At 41.1% G+C, this 2,311-nt stretch overlaps 2 protein-coding genes across 2 annotated transcripts; one reads left to right on the forward strand and one right to left on the reverse strand.

The window, feature by feature from the left end:
* Positions 1–385: 385 nt before the first annotated feature.
* On the reverse strand, positions 386–562 carry SARC_14504 (hypothetical protein; the record flags this gene model as incomplete). The annotated part of the gene is made up of 1 exon (XM_014291361.1): positions 386–562. A coding segment is annotated over one exon (177 nt), but the record flags the coding sequence as incomplete, so codon positions are not given.
* Positions 563–1,891: 1,329 nt separating this feature from the next.
* SARC_14505 (hypothetical protein) lies at positions 1,892–2,311 on the forward strand. Its single transcript, XM_014291362.1, has one exon. The coding sequence runs from the start codon at positions 1,952–1,954 to the stop codon at positions 2,177–2,179; it is 228 nt and encodes a 75-aa protein (XP_014146837.1). The 5' UTR covers positions 1,892–1,951; the 3' UTR covers positions 2,180–2,311.

A 2,311-nucleotide genomic window follows, 5' to 3' on the forward strand; every position in this document is an offset into this window, starting at 1 on the left:
ATATATATACATATTAACGTATATATATATAGTTATATATATAGATATATATCTATATATTTACATATATATGAATATATATACATATACGTATATATATATATATATATATATATATATATATATATATATATGTGCGTGTGTGTGTGTGTGTGTGTATGTATATTTATATATATATATATCATAGATGCGCAGAAGTATAGCAATTATCAACTTACCATAGCCTAATATGGCGTATTCTACACGTAAATATGTGTTCATACATGCACGTTCATACTAATAAGTGTGTATACGTTTGCCAATATAAAAAACACATTAGTATACCTCGATAGGCCTGAACTCGTCCGTCTGCACATACAAATAAGTATACATTTGCACAACATACTTGTGCACTTTTGTCGACAGGCGCTTCCTCCATAACTCCCGGCCCCACATTCCTTCGCTTCAGCAATGCCTCCAATCGATTTGCTTTGCGCAGAGTGTTTGTCTCATTTGCTCTTTGTCTGCGTGCAACATCGGCATCCTTGCCCTGGTTCTTAAACCCTTTTTGTCGGTCGTCCATGTTGAACTGGTAAGTCTATAATTTAACTTTCGTATATACTATACTTACTATACTTTGCTATTAACAAAAGCCACTATATTATACAGATCTGTAAGTATATACTTCACTAACTGTTGGTTGAATTTATCTCAGAGGGGTCACTGTGAGATGGTGGTTGAATCAGTCGTCGACAAGAATAGATCCGCTCGTATACTAAAGCCATCGACGCTCGGGCGTGGATACACTTGTTTCCGGTGTCGAAACCTGCTAATATAATAAAAAACACTGCTCGTTCAAGGTCGCGACCTCCGTTAAAGTCTTTTCGTCTTCTTCTCGTCAATTCATCGACATATAGGCAGCCCAGGAGCACTCCAATATTCATTTTTTTTTCAACTAAGAGGATTACGATTGTTCATAATACATAGTATTTTAGGCCAGGCTATGGACGGCAGAAGATGATACCGTCATGCCGAAATGGTCACATCAGATGCACTTACCCCCTGTAAAACAAGAGGTTTTTTGTCTGTCACATTTATAAACCAATAGAAACGAACAAGAAATATTTTCACCAATCACAATACGCACAAAGACCGAAATATAAGAAAATTGAGAGTTTTGAAAACCCTACATGCCTCAATTGGCGCGCTTTCACACTTTTTAGACCTCGGTCCCTCACCACGAAACCACGGCAGTTTAAAAATAGCATCCACTCTGCTCGAATATTTATTATTGGACTTTTGGCGGGTGGTTCAATTTTTAAAGAGAGCTGGGGCCTCAGCCCTCAGGACAATGGGAGTGGGGACTCTAGGGACTCGGGACTCCGAGTGGGGGCTGAAGAGAAACCTCGAGCCTCAAGCCTCAACGCATTATGCGTGAAACCGTTTTTTTAAATATATGTACAGGCTATGGCCCAAGGTTGAAAATATTCGAACATTCTCTGTAGGCTACATATCCGTTTAATTTTTAATTAATTAATTCTTTTTTTTCTTCTTACCGTTCATACGTTTTAGAGTGTATATCGAATAAATAATAAGCGATACGTTCAGCATTTTAATTGGCCCACTTCCACTGATTGCGGTTAGATGTACAGTGCTGGTGGCTGACCGCGAGTCTGCGCGAGTTTGGGCGTGGGTCGGACTCGGTGGGTGGGTGAAAAGAAATTCAACTCCAACACGAGAGTCACAGGTTCACAGACCAGTCACAGTCACCGAGTCACAGTCGAACGTTCGAACCCGTTAAACGTGGGCCAGGCGGTCAGCATAAAACTATTCACAGTTTGTTACCGCAGTGCAACCGAGAATAAGGAGAGAGAGACCACGAGAGTAGTATAGATACTGCACAGCAAACGAGAGCGACTATCAGTGTTACAACTGTGTAGGTTATAACCAACATAACACATCGTATAACACAATGGCTAGAGGACAGCAGAAAGTGCAGGCACAGCAGAAAGCTGCCGCCAAGGCAGCCGGAAAGAACAAGAAGAACACAGGGCCACATGCACGCCAAGTAGCTGAGAAAAGCATGCAATTTAAGTGCAAGGTGTGCATGATGATGATACAGTCGGCAGTGACATACAAGGAACACTTTGAGAGCAAGCATCCCAAGGCCGATTTGCCCGATGAATTGAAGGAGGTCTAAGGAGTATGCGTGTGAGTGTGAGTGCGTATGCTGTGTGATGAATGAGGTTCCGGGAATAGACGATGCATTCTTGTCCAATCAGAAGCAAACGTGTACACACAAACGCACACACATACACACAGGTATATATAT

Source organism: Sphaeroforma arctica (genome assembly GCF_001186125.1).
Source record: "Sphaeroforma arctica JP610 unplaced genomic scaffold supercont1.4712, whole genome shotgun sequence".
Lineage (NCBI taxonomy): Eukaryota > Ichthyosporea > Ichthyophonida > Sphaeroforma > Sphaeroforma arctica.